The sequence below is a fragment of the Meriones unguiculatus genome, chromosome X (assembly GCF_030254825.1).
Source record: "Meriones unguiculatus strain TT.TT164.6M chromosome X, Bangor_MerUng_6.1, whole genome shotgun sequence".
Taxonomy (NCBI): domain Eukaryota; kingdom Metazoa; phylum Chordata; class Mammalia; order Rodentia; family Muridae; genus Meriones; species Meriones unguiculatus.
Genome location: NC_083369.1, coordinates 128424231 through 128447651, shown reverse-complemented (window position 1 = coordinate 128447651; position 23421 = coordinate 128424231). Strand labels below are relative to the sequence as shown.

General features: G+C 38.7%; 1 protein-coding gene across 6 annotated transcripts in view; it reads right to left on the bottom strand.

The window, feature by feature from the left end:
- Window positions 1–10016: 10016 nt before the first annotated feature.
- Window positions 10017–23421, bottom strand: part of Ndp (norrin cystine knot growth factor NDP) — a 30132-nt gene continuing 16727 nt past the window's right edge. For 5 of the 6 annotated variants that reach the window (XM_060374564.1, XM_060374563.1, XM_060374568.1 and 2 more), the window contains 2 exons: window positions 20256–20381; window positions 10017–11226 (listed from right to left, as the gene is read on the bottom strand). In XM_060374564.1, the coding sequence (XP_060230547.1) occupies window positions 10999–11226; window positions 20256–20381 (354 nt within the window). In that variant the 3' untranslated portion in view covers window positions 10017–10998. The remainder of the gene's footprint in view (window positions 11227–20255; window positions 20382–23421) is intronic. The other variant, XM_021628306.1, reaches the window with a different exon arrangement.

Below are 23421 nucleotides of genomic sequence, written 5' to 3'. Positions count from 1 at the left end.
TAGGTATATCATGACGGGATGATCATTATCGTGTCTAGGTTCCACAGGTTGGTATTACTGATGATTGCTTATCTCTTCTGATAGGATGCATCTGGTAGCCTTCCATCACAATGCAATCTAGTTAGAAGGGATGGAGCTTTCAGGTGGGTATTATCTTGAATTCTCTGTATTCTGTGACTCAAGTGTGTGATGTCTTCAGGAAATAGTGCCTTACCATCAAGTTCAGGAAGGTAGCAAAGACTTTGAGCAATATCCATAATTTTCAGGGGAAAGGGGGTCTATGTAACCTCATTGGCTATCAACTCAAAAGGAGATGATTCATTTAGATTATTGGAGTTTGTGTTTACTATCACAAATTATTTGGTTGGGTACTGATTCCCCTGATTGAAGTTGATGCTATTAAAACTCTTCTAGAACTGCTGCTCAGAAGTAGCCCATGGCAGCTCAGTATCCAAGTGGGTTCCCTAGAAAGGGGAACAGGGAATAAATATCTCTGACATGAACTTAATAGCTGGCTCTTTGATCACCTCCCCCTGAGGGAGGAGCAGCCTTGCCAGGACACAGAGGAGGACAATTCAGCCAGTCCTGAAGATTCCTGATAAGCTAGGGTCAGATGGAAGGGCAGAAGGACCTCCCCTATCAGTGGACTTGAGAAGGGGCATGGGAGGAAACAAAGGAGAGAGGGTGGGGTTGGGAGGGAATGAGGGAGGGGGCTACAGCTGGGAAACAAAGTGAGCAAACTGTAATTAATATAAAAATAAAAATTTAAAAAACTCTTTTATCTATCGTCTATTTTAGCAAACTTCTATAGTGCTAGGTTTCCATATGACTTTTTAAAAAAGGTTTTAGTGTCAATTATTTCCCACCCATTTTCCTCCCCTCTACCCTGTCCTTCAGTTTCTCATCAATATTTAACCCTTTTGTTCCATTATTTCCTGTTAATCTTTTATAGCACTGTGTTCTCTCTCTTCTTTCATGAATCCCCCTTTCCCTATAAAGGCTATTCTAAATGGAACACACATATCTGAGGATTCAAATCTAACATCCACAAATGAAAGTTTGACATTAGTCTTTCAGGTTTTGGGTCATCTCAGTCAGAATAATTTCTTTTTTTTTTCTTTACTTAGAAATATTTTAATCTGTTGCTAGCACAGACCTCAATAGTTAAGAAGTAGAAATACTCATTTATATTTTGCCAATAGATGAATATGCATATAAAATAAGTAAATTTTCACCCTTATTTGCTTATTGACTATCACTGGTAGTTGACATTTTAGAGGCCAAGTTTTATACCTTCACCCATTCACCAGTAAATATCATAGTTTGTTTTTAACACCCACAGAATAGCATCCTATTGTGTAATTATATCACGTTTTCATTGTTTATTCATCAGTTAGTGAATATTTAGGTGTTTCTATTTACTAGCTATTGTGAATAAAATAGCAGTGTACACGGATGAGCACATATCTCTAAAATAGGATAGGGAGTTCGTTGAGTATATATTTAAAAATGGTGTAGATAGATCATATTTCATATCTATTTTGGGCTTTTTAAGGAACCTCCACAGTTATTTATGTAGTGGTTTTAACAGTTTGTACTCCCATCAGTAGTGCATAAGTGTTCTCTTTTCTCTACATGCACACCAGTATCTGCTGTCATTTGTTTTTATGATTTTGGCCTTTCTGACTGGACTAAAATGAAATTTCAAAGTTGTTTTAATTTGCATTTCTCTGATGGCTAAGAATCTTGAGATTTCACCTTACACCCATCAGAATGGCCAAGATGAAAAACTCAAGTGACAACACATGCTGGAGAGGTTGTGGAGAAAGGGGAACCCTTCTCCACTGCTGCTGGGAATGTAAACTTGTACAACCACTCTGGAAAGCAATCTGGTGCTTTCTCAGATAAATAGGAATAGTGCTTATTCAAGATCTAGCCATACCACTCCTAGGCATATATCCAGAAGAGGCTCAAGTACACAATAAGAACATTTGCTCAACCATGTTTGTAGCAGCTTTATTTGTAATAGTCAGAAGCTGGAAACAGCCAAGATGCCCCTCAACTGAAGAATGAATGCAGAAATTTTGGTCCATCTACACAATGGAGTATTACTCTGCAATGAAAAACAAGGAAATCATGAAATTCACAGGTAAAGGGTGTGACCTGGAAAGGATCATCCTGAATGAGCTGTCCCAGAAGCAGAAAGACACACAAGGTATATACTCACTCATATAGACATATAACATAGGATAAACCTACTAAAATCTGTACATCTAAAGAAACCAATCAAGACAGAGGACCCTGACTAAAACGCTCAATCTCCATCCCAAAAGGCAAAGAGGATGGACATCAGAAGAAGAAGAAAACAGGAAACAGCCTAAGAACCTGCCACAGAGGGCCTCTGAAAGGCTCTGCCCTGCAGACTATCAAACCAGATGCTGAGACTTTTGGCCAACTGTTGGACAGAGTGCATGGAATCTTATGTAAGAAGTGGGAAATAGTAAGATCTAGAGAAGACAGGAACCCCACAAGGAGAGCAACAGAACCAGAAAATTTGAACACAGGGGTCTTCCCAGAGACTCGTACTCCAACCAAGTACCAGGCATGGAGATAACCTAGAACCCCCTACACAGATATAGCCCATGGCAGTTTAGTGTCCAAGTGGGTTACATAGTAATGGGAAGAGGGACTGCCTCTGACATATTCTGATTGGCCTGCTCTTTGCTCACCTCCCCCTGAGTGGGGAGGAGCAGCCTTACCAGGCCACAGAAGACAACAATGCAGCCATTCCTGATGAGATCTGATAGACTAAGATCAGAAGGAATGAGAAGAGGACAGCTATGGTAGGCTCCTGTCTGCAAGCATAGCAGAGTATTATTATTCATATCAAGAGTTAGCTGTCTCCCATGGGATGAGTCTCAGGTTGAGCCATTCATTGGTTGGACATTCCCTCAATCTATGCTTTATTTTTGTCCCTGTACTTCAAGAGCCTGTACTCCACAAAATTGTCCACATGCTTTTCAGACCTGATTGTGGACAAAGAAGCCAAAACATACACACTAGACAGAAGACTGTGTCTTCAACAAATGTTGGTCAAACTGGATAGCTACATTTACAAGCAGAAAAACAGTTTCTGTCTCTTACCCTGCATGAAACTCAACTCTAAAAGGATCAAAGACCCCAACACAAGACTTGATACCATGAATATGACAGAATGGAAAGTAGGGAATGCACTTGAACTTTCTGAACAGGACCCTGGTACCACAGACATTTAAGACCTTGTTCTTATTTATAAAAATAAGAAAACTAAGAAAGTTAAAATTATATCTGTAAACTGGGCTCAGTTGAACACCCCTGTAATCCCAACACATGGAGAGACAGAGGCAGAGGCAGTTGTATCTCTGTGAATTCAAGGCCATCCTGGTCTACAAAGCTAGTCCAGGACAGCCAAGGCTATACAGAGAAACCCTGTCTTGAAAATGATCATGATTCATTTCTGCTAAGAAACACTGATGTAAATGATATTAAAATGTAATTTTCTTATTTTAGTTTGACATTGTACAGTTTAATTAAATGAAAGTTTTTATGTAAAGATTTCTGGCTCTGGACAAGTGGTTACTGTTTGGGGAAAACAGATATTAATGGAAGAGATATTATGGCTGAGAACAACTAATGTCTGGCAATCTGTAATTGGGCTGCTTTTCAGGAAATACTTTAGTGACACCAATCAAGAATAGTACTATTTTTAAAAAAAGAACAGAAATCAACTGAAAAATCACATGTATAAATGTGTGCAATTTACTATAATTCTCTCTCTCTTGGAATGGAACACATTCTCTCTTATTTTCTTATTCTGATTTGTTTTGTTTTCCTTTGCTTTGGCTTTTCAAGACAAGGTTTCTCTCTGTATCCTTGGCTATTCTGTACTTGCTTTGTAGACCAGGCTGGCTTCACAGAGATCCACCTACTGCCTCTTCCTCCCCCAGAGTTGGAATTAAAGGCATGAATCATCACACCCATCTGATTTTCTGTTTTCTTAAACCTAAAATTTAAGCTAGGATTGTGGCTCAGGGATAGAACACCTTCGGAAGAAATGCAAAGCCCTGTATTCCATCCCCAGTACTTCAAAAAAGAAAAAAAGAAAGAAAGAAAGAAAGAAAGAAAAGAAAAGAAAAAGAAAAAAAATTATTTCATGATATTCTTCAATCAAATCATTTGCAGATTTGAAAAACTTTCATCTTACGAGAAGTCATTAAGAGGTGAGGGCAACTTTGAAAATAGTTGGATAATGGAAAGAAGTAAAGGTCATGAACTTAATTAATAATATAATATAAATATTTCCCAGTAAAGGTAATGAGAAATTTCATATTTCCTTGTTTGAATTGTGATTCCTCATGTCGGTGGGCACATAAAATTATTTCAACATTTTCTGTCACTTATATGAATGTAACTTGAAGGCTGAGTACACAAGATAAAAATAGTCTATGAAAGAAAAGTGAGCTCTAATTTTTCCTATCAGTTCAGTACTACATTCTTTTAACAGGCAATTTTTTTATCACAGAGTAAAATAATAAGAAGTTTAAGAAATAATATAATAAGAAATTTAATATATGATAAAATTTTGTTGGAAAAATTCATTAAAAAATAACATTCAGTTCAATTAAAGCTACATTTGAGAAATGATAGCTTATTAAAAATGTGAGTAGGAATAGGAATCACTGCTAATGGTTACTCAGGAGTGCTTACTGAGTTTCAAATATGCTTTTAGGACTTTCCAGAAAAATGTACTGGCGTCTTTAATCTTCAGTATAATTCCAGAGAACATACTTGTATCTTCTTTATTTCTGTATTAAAGATATAGAAGCCAACAAACAAACACACACACATATCTATATATACACACAGAGAGAGGACTAGAAACTTGCGTAAGTCACATGGTTAGCAGGAGAGCATGGGGTGACCTGATTCTACACTCTATATTCAATGAGGAGCAGTTTGAACTGAGGGATGAATGGACAAAGAATAAGGGAAATTCATACTATGTTGGTCCCCAAAACAGTAAACTCTCCTGTTAAGTATCCATTTAATTGCCCATCTTCATTCCTTTATGAACCAAGAGCATAGCATTGGTCAGTGATGTGAACATGTGTTAGAAGGTCAAAAGAGAGAGAATCCAAAACCCTATCAAACAATGAGCATTCGACTGCATGCCTTCTGTGTTTTGTTCAAATCAGAGTCTATATTTGTGTTGAGCTTTTTCATAGTGTCTTTCAATAACGGCTGCCTAAAGAGTCATGAAGTGAGATTATAGAATCTAACAAGGAAAAGAGAAGGAAATACCCCAACAAAAAAATGGGGAAAATCACATATAACAGGATTAAGAGTATAAATACATAATAGAATGTATAAGAGATTGATGAGAACACATTTCTAAAAATTTAGTATTTGAAATCATGGACAACGTTTAAAAAGTGAGTGATCTCTCATATGAAGATAGAAACTTCTCACTTTAAGTTTATTTTGGGAACACATATGCATGCACAGATATTTTATCTACACTTTGAGACTATGATGACCATATAGTTCCAGTGATCCTTTTGAAGGGAATGAAAAATTTCTGGAACTCAGTTCAGTTCCCAGGATCCATATCTGGTGGCTCACAGCCCCCTGTAACTCTTACTCTTTTTCTCACCTCTGTGAGAAACTGTAAATACACAGAAAAAAATTTAAGAATAACAAGGCTGTGACTTTCTCACCTCAATATCTTTAGCATTTAGAATTCTTGCTGACATACTTGGGTACTTCCACACACTTTAAAATCTTGCATTTAAAGGATATCAGAAAACTGATTTGTTTTTGTTGTTGTTTGGTTTGGTTTATGGGTTTTGTTTTTTGTTGTTGTTGTGTTTTGGTTTTTGAGACAAGGTATCTATGTAGCCAAGGCTAGCTTTCATCGTGTTATCTGGCCCAGATTGGCCTCCATCTCAAAATCCTTCTACCTCAACATTTCAAGTACTGGGATTATGGGTGTGAGGCACAGCACCTAGCTCAAAATAGTGATGTGAATCGTTAAGTATTATGAATCACCCAAGAAGACTAGATGAAATTGTATCAATTACAGGTAAAAATAGCTACTGATGGGGTTTGTGGTGCTACTATTTATTAGGGATAAGCTCTCTTGTACAGAGGAGCACAGATAGTTATAAAGGGAACCCTGTAGACAGGTCTGGAGCTAGCACTGTTCATAAGAATTGTCCTTCACTGTGCCAAAGGAGCCAGGTCTCTATCAGGGACTAGATAAACATCCTCCGCTTTCACAGTAAACCCTTAGGAAAGGTGTCTCTGAAGCTGAAGAAGCCCCTCAGTGTCTGACAAGTGAGGTAGAAATCCCCTCCATGAATATGAACCTGATCAGAATACTTCCATATTTGCTATAGTTGTTCAATTTTAAATTTCTGTTTACCGCTTAGAAAGGTGGAATTGATTTTCGGGGATACAGAATGAGCTTAGGAAGACATTTCAAATCATATTTTCTATGGGATAAAAGAAAAAACCCATGCTCTTCTGGACATAAGGTAGAGTAGACTAAAGTGTTTTATTCATGTAGTGTGACTTAGAGGAAGAAAAGGGACACTTACATAAACTTTTGGGCATGTAATGTTTTCTTTTTATGAAATGCTGTCTTTCACTAAGTGTAGCTGGTTACCTGCTTCTGTATGGACACAGACTTTTATTAAGCAAAGAGCTCTTCTTTGGATGTTTCCATACAGCTGCATGTAAAATTCTTCAAAACTTTAAGACGCTCCATTGTTATAGCTCCTAAAAGGAGCGTCTGTCCACCAGGATGTATTTCATTCTAGAGCCACAAACAGGACATCAGCAGCAAGATATGCTTCCTTTTCTGACCTAATTATTTTTATTGTTGTTGTTTTATTAATTATTATCATTTATTAAAATTTATTCATTTTGTATCCCAGCTGTGGCCTCCTCCCTCATCTCCCAATCCCAGCCTCCCTCATCTCCTCCCATGCCCCTCTCCAAGTCCACAGATTGGGGAGGTCCTCCTCTCCTTCAATCTGACCCTAGCTTATCAGGTCTCATCAGGACTGATTGTCCTCTGTGTCCTGGCAAAGCTGCTCCTCCCTCAGGGGGAGGTGATCAAAGAGTCAGGCACTGAGTTCATGTCAGAGATATTCTCTGTTCCCCTTTCTAGGGAACCCACTTGGATACTGAGCTACCATGGCCTAAATCTGAGCAGGGGTTCTAGGTTATATCCATGAATGGTTTGTTTTTGGTTTTGTTTTGTAGTTTTTTGTTGTTGCTGTTGTTTGCTTTGTTGGTCTCTTTTTGGAGCTCCTGTCTGACTTAATTCTTATTCTTCAGCCATCTTCATGTCTTCTGCTGCCAACACACTTGGTCTTATGTAATAAAATGCTTACCTTCTCAAAACTCATGTTTCAGTAGGATCTGAGGAAATAACCAAAAGTAAATCCATATTTTAAGTCCTCCTAAGTCACGATGACAGTCTAAGTGTCTAACAGTCCCCTGGCCCAAATGCACACACAGCTTGCTCTATTTAACAATAAATAATGTACTAGGTAAGTAAGTAAGCCCATGGTTTAAGGGAAACTACACTGCCATTTCATCAGAACAAAGAAAGGTTGGCTGGTCCTTCATTCTAAATTTCTAGAGAAAACTCAAGAGCTTTCTATATATATAGGACATTAAAAAATACTTCTAGGAATCCAGGATGTGAGGAAAATCATGTAAGTTCAGAAGGCTCTTTCTCTTCCATTGCAGTAGTAACTTATTATTATTAAGTGCTCACAAATAATAGGAGTTGGATCAATTTACAAAAATTCTTTCCTCCAGTATTATGAGTTAATATATAGATTTCTAAGATGTAGGCTGTAAAAACTGTAACACATTTTAATTTCCTTTTTTCATGCATAGTAAATGGAGAAGGGAAGCAAACATTTCTTAGGCATTCCAGGAATAATGTTCATAAGTTATCAATGTTTTCATTTGGTTTTTTCTCCGTCCTTAGGGGTAAACACTAGAATAGAGCTAAATATGTTTAATTTTTTAAAGATTTAGTACAAATTCCATAGTAACTTAATATCCAATAACATCTTAATTTTCTAGGTTCCCAGGGCTATTTTAAAGTCTTTAGGGGAAAAAATAATTATTATTATTTTTTTCTTTCTGAGCTTTGGTGTATTGCTATTAAACTTCACTCTGTCTCCCCATACTCTTTTCCAGTTTCTCCATTCTATGCACCATGCTAGATTCTAAAAATAACAGAGTGCTATTGACTGGTGAAGGAAAATGGAGACTTTCATGGATGTCATGAGCCGGAGGTTTGGTCTCCAGTTTCAAATCCAAGTCCCTGGACTTCTGTAGGCATCTTTTTTATATATAATTAGTGAAGATTCTGGATTCTTGTTAAAGGCCCTTAAATGTTGCAAGTATTTTCTAAATATTATGTAACAGAGGACCATGTAATAGAATTGGGCCTTTTTTATGGCTTCTGAATATTTTAGAAGATCTGAGTCATATGACACCCCCAGGCATAGTCCTACACATTTAAGAAGCAAATAAAGAGTTGGGTTTGTTGCTTTATAGTATAGACTCTCAAAGTCAAATGGCATTTCAAAGCCAAGAAGAGACATTTTTAAAGGTACAGGTATATCATCTCTACTTAAATAAAAGTATTTACTTTATTTTCATTTGTCTGTCTGTCTGTGGATGGATGAATACCTATAGAAGCTACAAGGGGGAACTGAATCCTTTGAAGTTTAAGTTAAAGGCATTTGTAAGTCACCTGATGTGTGTCCTAAGGTACAAACTCATGTGTTCTAAAAGAGCAGTAATTGCAGGGCGATCTTTCTAGCCATTCCTACTTTTGATTAGCAACAGGAAAGAAATACACAAGTCTGGCCAGAAATAAATCCTTCCATTATCTGGTAGGAATTATAGCCATTGGGTGTGGCAGTACACTCTGGGGGACTGAGACAAGAAGGTTCAGAATTCAAGGCCAGCCTGGGAAACAGCAAGATTCTACCTCAAAAACAGGTTTGCATAACTACATAACTTTCAGTGTTAAAATTAGTTCTTCACATGACAATTTTCTCTTCGTATAATTGTCCAAATTGCCATTTTAAATTTGCTTTCAGGATGAGGACATCTTTCAATTCAGTGAACTGGCTAGCTCCACCCTAATGGAGGTTAAAATCAAGTTCAAGGTTTTTGTTGTTACTGTTTTATTCTGTTTCAACACCATGAATAGAATTTTAACCCTGCTGGCTTTCATAAAATAGTGTGGAACTGGTACCAAAAAGTGTAGAAAACCATCATCTCTGCAGGAAAAATAATTTATCAGTTAGTTGTGTTAAAAATGGGAAACACTGTCATTTCTGGTTAGTCAGTACAGTGTGGTGTCAAGGATGCCCAGGAAACTGAAGTTTCATGGGATTCACATTGAGGTGCCTGATGTGGACATAATGCTATGCCAATGTCACAATTCCTGCAGTGCTGAGGAAGATCGTAGTAGCATCATTAGATTTGGAGCACAGACCTTCAATGGTGCAGACCTTCAACTGATGTTTGTGGACTCTGTTCTGATAGATCAATTGACCTGACTTATGGATACTTAATCTCTTCTGATAAAAAAATGAAGAGATTCAAAAGGGATGAGGCATTTCTATTTCACACCACAGTACCCAAGGAAGCCAGAACACATCAGATTTTGTGCTAAAATTTGAGACCAACATCAAAGCCCACCCACCACAATATGTTGTTGCTGCATTCTGGAACTCATTTTTCCTCTTATTGTCCATGCTTTTACCATATCCTTGGAGGTGTCCAAAAAGCAACTACATTTATCTTATATCCACATCACAGAACATTAAAGAAGGGAAGAATAGTAGGAGGAGAAGGAGAGAGTGGTGGTGGTGGTGGAGGAGGAGATGAAAGTGGACCATAGGGAGGAAATAACAGTATTTACACAGCCAAAATTTTGAAGATACTCTATTTTTATTTCAAAACATGGGGAGAATTCAAATTTTGAGCCTCAAAGACCAAAAATATATTGGAAAGAAATTTTCAGAGGGTATGCCACGCCATCACTATGGTAACAAGCCTCACATATAAAGGTGGATGTTATAGAATGATGCTCAACACATGGCTGAAGCTATTGCACACCTACAAATATATTCCTACATGCTTGACTAATTCTTAATTATGAGTATTGTGTGTTCTCCATGCCACTAATAATATATGCCTTCTCCAGAGTCAGTGCAGGACCCATCTGAGTGTATGTGTGTGAGAGTCTTTGAAAGCCTACTTCCTCACAAAAGCTTACCATCCTTTACCTGCAAAAGCCTTCAGATTATACATTCCTTATGCCACCTTTATATTTCTCAAGTAATTTCTGAATAATAACCATAGCTGTCAGGAGTTGTGCAGTCTCATGAAAGAACTTGTGTGTTAGTTATTTTAGTAGCAGTTAAACTCACTAAACGTATACATGGACTTGATGTCTGTAACTTGAAACAGGTAACCTTTAGAGGCAAATCTTAAACCAAAATGACAAGGTAAAACAACAACTGAAGATCCCCTAAGAAAAGTTGGGTAAATTCTTCCCTAATAAGCACCAAATACAGACTGCCTGGCACACTCTTGCACAGGGCCCCACATTTTCCCACTAATGTAGAGTTGTCACAAACCCAAACCAAATTCAGAGCCAACAGGGGAAATGCCTGAATCTGAAAAGTAACCAAAAGAAATTCTTTCAGGGAAAGAAGATAGGAATGGAAAATGAGTTCCCAGTGTCACTTTCTGTCAAAAGCATATCGGGTCTTTAGGACTAGACTAGGCGCAGTCCTGTGGGACTTGCTCCATCTTTGTCTGCCTTAACTCTTTTCTTGCCAGTCCTTCTTTGGCTGATTGACGTGCTCCCGTGGTTGTTCCAGTCAGAAAGCCAATCAGCAGCAAGCCTCAGGAGCTGCATTCCTCACAGTGACAGGAGAGAATGTACCGGTAAGTGGCAGTAAGTCGCATGCCCCCTGAGCAGCGCAGGCGCAGAGCCTTCAGCTTGGAGGTCTGAGGTCTGCAGCAGTGACAGGAGGAACGGAAAGGTTGTTTGAGGACAGTGCTGAAGGACACCAAGGGTTCTGAGCGTGATGCCTGGCTGCAGTGACCCTCACATCTGGCCAGGAGCACCATCTGGAGAAATAAAGGGAGGTGGTTACTCTGTGCAGATACCAAAACTTTAGGTTACCACAGCATACTATGAAAGACCCCAACACTCCTAGTTGATTCCTGCAGGGTTGGACCAGGGACTCCAGTCTCTGGTTACACATCAGAATCTATTGGTAAAACTAAAACTTGTATTTAAAGTGATGTGGCTCAGTGGTAGAACATTTGCTTAGCATACACAGGGCTCTGGATTTAATCCCTAGTACCTAAGGGTTTGTGGGAAGCCAGTCAACAATATCGGTCTGATACCATTTTGAATTAAACTTTGAAAGTGTCCAGGATTTTCAAGATGTTAAGTGATTCTAAGCCCTCACTGCACTTCACAGTGAGCTGGAATCTAAGCACTTAGTGAGTAAAGGCAGAAGGATCAAGGTCATCTTCAAGCACATACTGTGTTCAAAACTAGCCTGGGTTACCACTTTGCTTCAAAAGACAACAATGACAATAACAAAAGCCACCAGAGTTTCTCCTGTTGGATGGAAGTCTAACACTGCCCAAATATATTGCAATTCTACAAACAACAACAATCCACATGTCACTTCAGATTAAAATCTAGGAGTAAACAGAGGTGAAGAATGAAGCGGTGAAAGTGGGGGTTGTTCCAATGGGAAATAGCTAAAGAGAGAAAATGTGGTCTTTGTAGAAAGAAAAGAAGTACACTAAACATTGCTTTGGAAGAAACATTCTAAGTGCTGCCATTGGAAGAAGAAAATGAACTTGAGAAGTAGGGTACAGTTGGGGGCCTGAGAGTACATGCATGGCCTTATACCTTATATCTGTTATTTGCACCATTTATGTCAGCATCTTCAGAGTCGCTTAGAGATAGTCACTCTGCTCATCTCTATTTCCAAAGGTTTGGGATGCTATATCAGAACTTATGTGTTCTTTGTAGCAAGACTCTAATTTAGGGGCTGGAGAGATGATTTGGTGGTTAAGACCTTTTTCTGTTCTTAGAGAGGCCCTGGCTTCTTTTTCCCAGCACCTGCATCACATGGTTCACAACAGCCTATAACTCCAGTTCCAGGGGAGAGAGGGGTTCCAAAACCCTCACCTGGTCTTCTCTGACCCTTGCACCTACATGACGCACATACAGATAATAAGGTACACAGATACACACAAAATAAAAAGAAATAAATCCAAAAACTAAAGGACTCAATATAAAAAAATCAAAATTATCCTCATAAAAATGTACACACGATACACTTTGCATACAGCTTAAGGAGATGGACAAACGGCTCTTTGATTTTTTTTTTTAAGAGCAGAAGTAAGGAGTAGGGGGGAAATTTCAGCCCTCCAAAACAAACAAACAAAAAAGCTTGGGGCTTTTCTATGAGAGCCTGCCTGTATGTAGTCACACCGGTGAACGCTTTAGGTGTGGCAATATTCCTGAGCACACTGAGCATAAAGAACAGATTCCAAAGCATGCCCTATTTGAGTTCATAGTTCAAGAAGGAAAGATGCTGATCTCTTTCCTTGGCACTGTCAGGTCAAAACCATCAAGTTTTTGATGTTCAGGGTGATAAAAAAGATAACCAAGAATTTTTCTGGCCATGGTAAGTTTTAACAATAAAACTTACTGCCCTTACTGGGCAGGTGGACTCAGTTGCTTTGTTTTTTCAAAAAGTTTGAGCTAAACCAAAAGAAAAGATACCTTGAATGTGTGTTAACACAGGAGTGTATCCTTCAATGATGAAGGGCAGCTCATATTCAAAGATCCTGGAATCCTAGGGTTGGGAGGCAGGAGTGAGATGGAGTAGCTTGATTCTTTATTCTATGTAACCTTTTAATATTTTGGTAATTAGCATTTATTGCTGATGTTCACTAGAGAGGTAATCCCTCTCATCATCTTATGTGGTTAAACTAAACGCTCAATGAGATCCTAGCAGAAAAACCTAGCAGGACTACTGGAGAAATAAGCTAGACTTCAGTGTCACAAAGGCAGAGAGAAAGTAGATGCTGTAAACTGTCTTGATTCTACTGAAGCTTTTGATCCTAACCTGCCTGTTCTTCAAATTGATAAGCAGAATAAACACCATCCCAAACAGATTTGAGTGTATTATGCCATAGATCATTAACACAAGGGCCCATCTCTGGTGTCTATGCTCATCTCTCGAACAAGACTTTCCCCAATTCTCTCTTTTATCTAACAATCCATGGGAAAGGAGGAACAGTGCAAAATTTGCTGCTCCTTAATCCAGATAATCTATTGAAGCCTGAAGCCTTTACTCAGCCACTATTCAAAATAAGTCTTTAGAGATTCATTTTAATAAAACAAACCTGTGCCAGCAGGAATAATTAAGAAGGATCAAAGACAGTGTGGAATATCACATCCCAGTAAGACACACATAGTGAGTCAAAGATAACCCTAACTTATCAGGATATTAGCTGTCCATAAATGGGCAAGTCTTAAAGGGCAACTTGAAGACAAGCTAGCTGAAATATGATTTCATTAAATATTTTCATAATCTCAAGTTCCATGCCCAGTTCACAGTGAAGGACAAGATCTCTAGGATGAGAGGACATATATCCACCTTCAGTGGACCTGGCCCCTGCTCCTCAATAGCTGTTTATGCACAAAGAGAATGAACATATATGTACTGTCAGCACCTACCATGACTGCCTCAGTATCAAGTTCTTCCAATATTATATCTGTTCTCATCATCCACTCCCTGCTCCAGGCAAGCTTAAATACTTAAGAGTCCACGTGACTGTCCCCAGTTCTCCTATCACCTGCCTTTGTGCATGTCTTTATTCCCCCATTAGTGTCATTTTAACTTCATTCTGTCAAATCAAATCCCTCCTATATCTTTTCTGTTGCCTCTTCTTCCAAGACACTGAAACAGTTAATGAATTTTGATCCTTTCAATACGTATACACACACACCACACACGAAAGAGAGAGGGGGCGGGTGAAGGGAGAGCAGAACAGAGCTGCTTTGATAATGGGCACTGAACATACCCAGAAACATTCTTCCATTTTAACCTTCTGAGGATATGATTCATGACTGAGATGGGTATATCTTTCTTCAAGGTGATCTCATTACAAAACATCCCAGGAACATTGCCACTTCCAGTAAACCTTGCCTCAAGTGTGACAACATCAAGATATGAATATTCAGCTTATGTCTAGGAAACCAGGTCAATATTCAAAGAGTCTGTGCCAGGCTGAAGTTAGCAACAAAATGGCAACCAGGAAAACAAAGTAGCATAGAGGTGGTAAGACTTGATGTTTTGAGTGAGAGCTCAGCAATGTCAGACTGTTGTCTATTACTGTCACCTAGCCATAAATAAAAAAGATGCGGAGGCATTTGCATATAGAATATTTCCCTTTCTTATATCGTGTTGACCTGCAAGAATTATAAAGGGTCAACTTTTCACTGTTTTTTCCCCCTCTTTGTTTTTGTCTCTAGCAACTTCCATGATGCCTGGACATAGTAGACATTCAGTATAAATTTGTTTTTATTTAAAAAAATAATCAGGGCTCCAAGATGGCAGTGACCAGTGTACACCATACTGAGGGACAGAAAATCCAAAACCTTGAAATTGGTGAGTGGAGGGGGAGCCAAAGCTAGACTATCGATATTGAGCCTTCCTGGGCTAGACGAGACAACCTGTAAGCTGGGACAGCTTGGATACAAGCATGAGCCTCCTTCCTTTGCTGCTGCAGCAGTGGCTGCCACAGCCCCAAGCACCAGCCTTCCTGAATGGTGACTGAGACTTCAGAGGCAGGCCCAACTATGGACCTCCCTACATAGTGGCCAAACAATGGACACCACTAACAGATCTCTTACACTTTCATTTGGCCATACAGGCCCAAATCTGAGAGCAGAGAATGGGTGTGGGAGGACCCTCTGCTTTCTGCATAGGCCTGTGGGTGAGTGAGTATGCCTTCAAGAGAGTGCATACAGAACCCCAGATCCAGGGTCCCTCTATGTTAGCAGCTAGACATCTGAACCTCTCACTCACACCCAAACTGTGGGCAACATACGGATCCTTGGGACAGCATTCTCAACATCGAAGTCCCTTTTGTGTGGGTCTCCCAGTGGAGTCCAGGCAAACAATTCCTGGAGCCAAGATGGTACAACCCAGATAGATCTGAGTGCCTGAAGAAAAATAAGACAGGCCTGTGGGTCACAGAGGCATTCAGGGCACCTGTGCATGATCCTTCAGCCCACCAAAGATGCCAGCATTCCCACCTGCACCTACACTCCACCCTTCCAGACATCTATATGCACTAGTACCCAGTCCTCCAAGGCACACCTCTATGCACACTCCTGCACTTGCGCACATGTACCAGCTAACTTTCTCCCTTAGCTACAGCTGAAACACCAACATCCACTCACAAACCAGTGGACCTCTTTGATCTTCCTGAAGAATATTCCGGACACCAGAGACATATGGACCCAGTCTGCAGTACAGGCTCCAGGAACAAACAGTGAAAGTTATCCATAAAAGAAAACATTATGGCTTCACCAGCAAGCACAAAAATCAAAGGATATTTTAATTCAACATAAACAAAGGAAAATAAGCTCAAACCTATGCTTATCCGGTTATTAGAGACACATAAAGAGGAAATGAACAAATCTCTCAAAGACATACATGCAAATACAGCCAAACAAATAATGACAAATGTAGAAGAGCAAATAGAGGCACATATAGAGGCATATAGAGAGGAAATGAACAAAATATTAAAACAAAGTAACACAATAAAAGGAAATAACATACATTGGTAACTATTACCTATCAACATCAATGGACTCAACTCTGCAATAAAAGAAACAGACTAAAAGAGTGGCTGCTGAAACAGGATCCAACATTCTGCTACATCCAAGAAACACACCTCTGCAACAAAGATAAAAACTACCTCAGAGCAAAGGGCTGGAAAAATGTTTTTCAAACAAAAGGTCCCAGAATACAAGCTGGGGTAGCTAACCTAAAATCTAAAAAAAATAGACTTTCAACCAAAATTAATCAGAAAAGATGAGGAGGGGCACTTTATTCTCATCAAAAGAAAAATCTTCCAGGAGGACATCACAATCCTGAACATCTATGCCCCAAATACAAGGGCACCTGGATTTATAAAAGAAACATTATTAAAGCTTAAATCACACATTGATCCCACACCTTAATAGTAGGAGACTTCAACAGTCCACTCTCAACAAGAAGCAGATCATCTAGACAGAAGCTAAATAGGGAAATAATGGCATATACAGAGGTCCTAAATCAAATGGACCTAATGGATGTCTACATAACTATTGACCCAAACTCAAAAGAGTATACCTTCTTCTCAGCACCTCATGGAACCTTCTCCAAAATTGACCATATAAATGTGCACAAAACAACCCTAAACAGATAAAAGAAGATCAAAATAATCCTTCATATCCTATCAGATGATCATGGCTTAAAAATAGACCTCAAAAGCAACAGAAATAGTAAAAAGCCTACATACACATGGAAACTAAACAACTTTCTACTCAATAACTGCTTTGTCAGAGAAGAAATGGAAAAAAAAATTGGGACTTCCTAAAATTCAACAAAAATGAAGGAACAACTTACCAAAACAGATGGGACACAATGAAAGCCATGCTAAGAGGAAAGTTCATAGCACTACGTGCGTACACAAAAAAGTTCAAGACATCTCTTACAAGCAACTTAATGGCCTACCTAAAAACCTTAAGAAAAAAAAAAGGCAGACACACAAGAGGAGTAGATGATTTTAAATAATCAAACTAAGAGCTGAAATCAATGAATTAGAAACAAATAAAACAATTCAAAGAATCAATGAGACCAAGAGGTGGTTCTTTGAGAAAATCAACAAAATAGACAAACCCTTAGCCAAACTAAATAAAAGGCAGAGAGAAACTGTCCAAATCAGCAAAATCAGAATTAAAAAGAGGGACATAATGAGAGACACTGAGGAAATACAATCATTAGTTCTTACTACAAAAGCTTATATGTCACAAAATTTGAAAATCTAAATGAAATGGACATTTTTCTCGATAGATTGCATTTACCAAACCTAAACCATGATCAAGTAAATAGAATAAATAATCATATATCACCCCCACCCTCAAATAGAAGTAGTCATCAAAAGTCTCCCTTCCAAAAGATGCCCAGGGCCAGATGGTTTCACTGCAGAATTCTACCAGAACTTCAAAGAGCTAACTCCAATTCTCTTCAAGCTATTCCACAAAATAGAAACAGAAAGAATATTACCAACCTCATTCTAGGAAACCACAGTCACCTTGATACCTAAACCACACAAAAAATCAACAAATAGAGAACTTCAGACTTATCTCTGGTGTGAACATTGATGCAAAAATATTCAGTAAAATACTTGCAAACCGAATCCAAGAACACATAAAAGATATCATCCACCATGACCAAGTAGGCTTCATCCCAGGCATGCAAGTGTGGATCAACATATGGAAATCCATCAGTGTAATCAACCACATAAACAAACTGAAGGAGAAAAACCACATGATCATCTCCTTAGATGCCAAAAAAGCATTTGACAAAGTCCAACACCCATTCATGTTTAAAGTCTTGGAGAGATCAGGGATACAAGGCACATACCTAAACACAGTAAAGACAATCTACAGCAAGCCTATAGCCAACATCAAACTAAATGGAGAAAAACTTAATTCATTCTCACTGAAATCAGGCAAGACTGCCCACTCTCTCCGGATCTCTTCAACATTGTACTTGAAATCCAAGCTAGAGCAATAAGACAAATAAAGGGCATGAAGAGGATACAAATCCAAAAGAAAGAAGTCAAAGTATCACTATCTGCAGATGATATGATAGTATGCATGAGTCACCCCAAAAATTCAACCAGAGAATGTCTTCAGTTGATAAACACCTTCAGCAAAGTGGTTAGATACAAAATTAGCTCAAAAAATCAGTAGCCTTCCTGTATAAGAAAGACAAAAGAGCTGAGAAAGAAATTAGGGTAACTACACCCTTCACAATAGCCATTAGTTACATAAAGTACATCGGTTTGACTCTAATCCAGCAAGTGAAAGACCTGTTTGAAAAAAACTTCAAGTCTCTGAAGAAAGAAATTGAAGAAGATAACAGAAGATGAAAAGCTCTCCCATACTAATGGATAGGTAGGATAAACATAGTAAAAATAGCCATCCTGCCAAAAGCAATATATAGATTCAATGCAGTTCCCACCAAAATACCAACACAATTCTTTACAGAACTTGAAAGAAAAATTCTCAATTTCATATGGAAAAACAAACAAACAAATAAGAACCCAGAATTGCAAAAACAATCCTATACAACAACTGATCATCTGGAGGTATCTCCATCCCTGATCTCAAGCTGTACTACAGAGCAATAATAATTAAATTAAAAACTGCATGGTACTGGCATAGAAACAGAATTGTGGATCAATGGAATTCAATAGAAGACCCAGAAATAAATCCAAACACCTATGGAGACCTGATTTTTGAAAAAGTAGCCAAAACCCTACAATAGAAAAAAATAGCATTTTCAACAAATGGTGCTGCTCTAAGTGGATGCCAACATGTAAAAAAAATGCAAAAAGACACATATCTATCAGCCTGCACAAAACTAAATAAAGTCCATGTGGATCAAAGACCCCGACATAAAACCAGACACACTAAACCTGTTAGAAGAAAAGGTGGAGAAAGGCTTGAAATTATTGAACTTACTGAACAATACACCAACAGCACAGGCTCTAAGATCAACAATCAAAAAATGGGACTTCATGAAACTGAAAAGCTTCTGTAAAGCAAAGGACACTGTCATAAGAACAAACAACAGCCTACAGACAGGGAAAGTATCTTCACCAACCCCGTATCTGACAGAGAGCTGATATCCAGAATATATAAGTACTCAAGAAGTTAAAAAGCAACAAATCAAATAATCCAAATAAAAATGGGGTACAGAGCTAAACAAAGAATCCTCAATAGAGGACTATCAAATGGCAGACAAACACTTAGGAGAAATGTTCAACATCCTAAGTCATCAGGGAAATGCAAATTAAAGCTACCCTGAGATTTCACCTTACACCCATCAGAATGGCCACGATCAAAACTCAAGTGACAACACATGCTGGAGAGGATGTAGAGAAAGGGGAACACTCTTCCATTGATGGTGAGAATGTAAAGTTTTACAACCACTTTGGAAATCAATCTGGTGTTTTCTCAGGCAACTAGGAATAGTGGTACCTAAAGATCCAGCTATACAACTCCTAGACATTTATCCAAAATATGCTGACGTGTACAAGGACATTTGGTCAATTATGTTTGTAGCAGCTTTATTTGTATTAGCCAGAATCTGGAAACAACTCAGATGTCTCTCAACTGAAGGAATGGATACAGAAATTGTGGTACATTTACACAATGGAATACTTCTCAGCTATTAAAAACTAGGAAATCATGAACTTTGCAGGCAAATGGTGGGACCTAGAAATGATCATTCTGACTGCTGTATCCCAGAAGCAGAAGGACACACATGGTATATACTCACTTATAAGTGTATAATATAGGATAAACATACTAAAATCTATACATCTAAAGAAGCTAAGCAAGAAGTAGGAAACTGGGTAAGATGAGCAGTCCACATTCAGAAAGGCAAACAGGATAGACATAGGAAGAGGAAGAAAACAGGCAACCAGACAGGAGCCAAAAACAGAGGGCCAATAAAGACTCTAACCAGCAGGGTATCAAAGCAGATGATGAGACTAAAAGCACAACTTTGGGCAGAGTGCAGGGAATCTTATGAAAGAAGGGGGAGATGGCTGTAGGGGACAAAAGCTCCACAAAGAGCAAAAGCATTAAAAAAATCTGGGCCTAGGGTTCTTTCCTGAGACTGCTACTCCAACCAAAGACCATGCTTGGTGATAACCTAGAACCCCTGCACAGATGTAGCCCATGGAGGCACAGTCTCCAATTGGCATCCCTAGTAAGGGGAACAGGGACTGTCTCAGACATGAACTCAGTGACAGGCTCATTGATCACTTACCCCAGTGGGTAGTGTAGCTGTATCAGGCCACAGAGGAAGACAAGCAGTCAGTCTTGGTGTGACCTGATAGGTTATGATCAGATGGAAGAGGAGGAGGACCTTCCCATCAGTGGACTGAGGGAGGGTCTTTGGAGAAGAGGGAGGGAGGGTGGGATTGAGAAGGAATGAGTGAGGGGTTACAAAATGAATAAATTGTAATAATAAAAAAATTAATAAAAAAGACAAAAATCAAGTCACATATCGCAAGTAATCAATTAATAAACTCTATACCCCTAATGCCTGTCATTTATCTTATGAGCTTTTGGGGCAGCAACATGAGATGGTTTGGAGTTCCTAATAGTGCCTTCCCAATTTTACATCTTTCTTTGGCAATTTTCACAGCCTTTATCTCCTCAACTCACCACCTTCTTTTCTCACCACCTGCTGTCTCTTCTCACTCAGAGGAGTTCTGCTTCACCCCAACTCTTTGCTGCTCCTTAGAACCTGGTTCTACTCCCTTGCCTGGGACCACCACAGTCTTTTACTTCTCACCAAATTGGGCTTCAGACACCCATGTAACCAGTTTGCCAACCCAGGTTTCTGAAAATCAAGCCTGGCAGAGGTCAGAACTGATCCTTGCACACCCTCCACTCACCTGGTGAAGGAAGGCAGTCAATAGAGTTTATTTCTGTTTTATCTCCCCTCTTAGCACCCAGCACAGTGCTTTACATTTATTTTGCTCTTCTGCTCTTCACCCCACCACCTCCACATCGAACAGAGCCGTATGGGTGTTCCCTTTCCTAATCCTTTAAGGCTGCAGGGATCCCAACAGTTATTAAAATTTTCGTAGTGACTGAAATAGAAAAGGGGGTTGAAATACATATCTAGTTTACCACTTTATCATCAAAATCATAATAGTAATTATTACATGTCTAGTATAGGACAGATGCCTTGCAAATTGCTTTACAAATATTACCATGCATCCCCATGCCCTTGGGAAAACAACTTCTTTTGCAGGGGAGGAAACTGAAACACCAAACACTGGCTTGGCTTTTCTAGAACTACCCAATTGGAAAGCTGTGAACTGAGAATTGGAAACCAAATCTCTGCTGCTTCGAAGCCTGAGATGCCTTAGTTCCTTCACCTTTTTCCAGACAGACAATTTTCTCTAACTGCATATATTCAGCCAGTTTTGCTTCATGGCCTTTACTCATAATTTCAGGTAAATGTGATTTCTTGGGAACAATGGAAATGAACTTGCCATTCCCAGGCCTGCTTGGACCAAGTCCCATGCAATATGATCACTAACAAAGCCACCGCATATGATATAAACAGTGGCCATTCCTCCTTTCTTGATGGGTCAGTCTTTTCTGCCTGAGTCTTAGTTCTTTCCAGAATTTCTGGGTGAAGGGTGACAGGACCTAAAACTGGTCAAATGCAGGGACATGATGGACAGAGAGTCCCACTAAAGGTGTCCAGAAAAAAAAAAAAGATTTATCTATTATTTCTTTTTTTTTCTTAGAAAAAAAAATGTAGCATAAGAATCATTACCATAAACAGATGGACCTGGATTCTAGATAATAGCTCCTAAATTCTTTTTACATTTCTTCACTATGAGGAGCATTTCTTCATTATGAGAAATCAGGTAGTGGGGTGGGGGGAACTCTCTAAAGAAGACATTGCCATGCCCAGACTATGTGGCATCAAGAAACCCAATCCTTCTTTTCTTCTGGATTGTAGGTTTCCTTAATTGGAGTACGGCAAGGACAGCACTCACATGTCAGTTGTGTTGGTAATGTTTAGTATATATATTGTAAAGTTAGTGACACAGATTAGGTGTCAAAGCCAGTGCCCTTTCTTCCCTGGGCTATATGTACATTCCATCTGTATTCAGGAGCCCACATCCACTAGATAAATTCAAGTCAGGAGCATTAACTGATAGGCAAGGACTGGTCATGTGTCCAAAAAAAATGGCCGTGACTATAATATTGAGAAAAATATGTGTAGAGATGTAAAATCTGCCCTATCTTTTCTTTCTGAACATGGGCTAAATTGTTTTATGCCAATCTTTGAAAAAAAGCAGGTTCATCAGATGATATCCATTAAAGAAACTCTCAGTCAGGGTCTGTAAAAGTTAAGGACTATAGAATATTTTCAAATGAAGACAGTTTTATTCCTGAATACATAAAGAAAATTTAATCCAGAAAGGGTCTGGCAGCTGAAACTCTGCCAGGCATATTTTCTGTGGCCAAGGAAGGAAGGTTAACAATTACAAGCTGCATTTACATAAACTATTGCTATATTTAGGATTATTTGGGGATGTTTGAAAACAGATTGTTCCCATGAAATTACAAACATTTCTTCTATCATCACAATTTTACACTTATTAACTGTAGCATTCTGGAAGAAGGAAAGGTGAATAACAATCAACTAAAATTCATTTCTAAAAGTCATGCTCAAATCCTGTGAGTTTGCATTAATGACATTTCTTACTTGATAATTCCCCTCTTAGGTAAATATGCTAATATAGTCTTCCATCATCTTGACCAATCTTTCCAGATTATTTTCAGTTTTTTTTTTTCTTTTTGTTTAGGAGGATGGAAACTAGAACTTCAAACATGCTAGGCAAGTGCTTTATACTGAAATCCACCCCCAGCTCATTTTCAACTTTTTATAAATGCCACTATTTTCTATAACCATTCCTTTCACCATGATTATAGAGGACAACAAAGGAAGATATCATCAGTGGACTAACAAATGCTAAATACTAGTGCTATCTGCTTCTGAAGCAATTTCTAAGCATTCATGGTTACAAAGCTGCTTCTCTTATCTTTTTCTAGCAGTTTGTTTTAGTTGTTGACCTGAGTTTTTAATCTTAGCCATTCTTATGGGTGTAAGGTGAAATCTCAGCTGTACTATAGAACAACAGTAATAAAAACTGCCTGTTACTGGCATAGAAACAGACTGGCGGATCAATGAAATAAATAGAAGACCCAGAAATAAACCCACATACTTATGGACACATGATTTTGGACAAAGATGCCAAAACCATACAATGGAAAAAAATAGCATCTTCAACAAATGGTCCTGGTCTAACTGGATATCTTCATGTAGAAAAATGTAAATAGATCCATATTTATCACCCTACACAAAACTAATGTCCAAGTGGATCAAAGACCTCAACATA